General features: G+C 34.5%; 1 protein-coding gene across 1 annotated transcript in view; it reads left to right on the top strand.

Moving 5' to 3' along the window:
* EMH_0073220 (exosome complex exonuclease, putative) overlaps positions 1-48 on the top strand; it is a gene marked incomplete at both ends in the record, with an annotated part of 1,321 nt that extends 1,273 nt beyond the window's left edge. Inside the window, one exon of the mRNA XM_013499299.1 lies at positions 25-48. Coding sequence (XP_013354753.1) covers positions 25-48 — 24 coding nt within the window. The remainder of the gene's footprint in view (positions 1-24) is intronic.
* Positions 49-473: the final 425 nt, after the last annotated feature.

Below are 473 nucleotides of genomic sequence, written 5' to 3'. Positions count from 1 at the left end.
TAGGGTTTAGGGTTTAGGGTTTAGGATGCAAGGCGATTGGCCCCTTGAGATGATGTGTTCTCTTTCTGCTGTTTTATTCGCTATGCGTTTTTCTGCTGCTGCTACTGCTTCTGCTGCTGCTGTAGCTGCTGCTGCTACTGCTGCTGCTGCTGCTGCTGCTGCTGCTGCTGCTGAGGGAGAAGCAGCAGGAGGCGCATGGCTCTACTGAGTAGAGAACAACACCAGCAGCATTTCTATAAATATATAATAAAAATATATAACAATAATATAATATAAATATAATATAATATTAATAAAATATATAAATAATATAATAAAAATAAAAAAAAATAAAAATAAAGAATATGCTGCCTCTTTATATATGCAGGTCGTCGCCTTACAGCTGAGGGGAAGAGTAGACAGGGAGACATACGAAAAAGTAAAACCTTTATAAATATAAATATAAATATATATATATATATATATATATATAT

The sequence above is a fragment of the Eimeria mitis genome, genomic scaffold (assembly GCF_000499745.2).
Source record: "Eimeria mitis Houghton genomic scaffold, Emh_scaff4192, whole genome shotgun sequence".
Classification (NCBI taxonomy): domain Eukaryota; phylum Apicomplexa; class Conoidasida; order Eucoccidiorida; family Eimeriidae; genus Eimeria; species Eimeria mitis.
The sequence above is the reverse complement of the archived record's forward strand: the minus strand, read 5'-3'. Positions and strand labels throughout refer to the sequence as shown.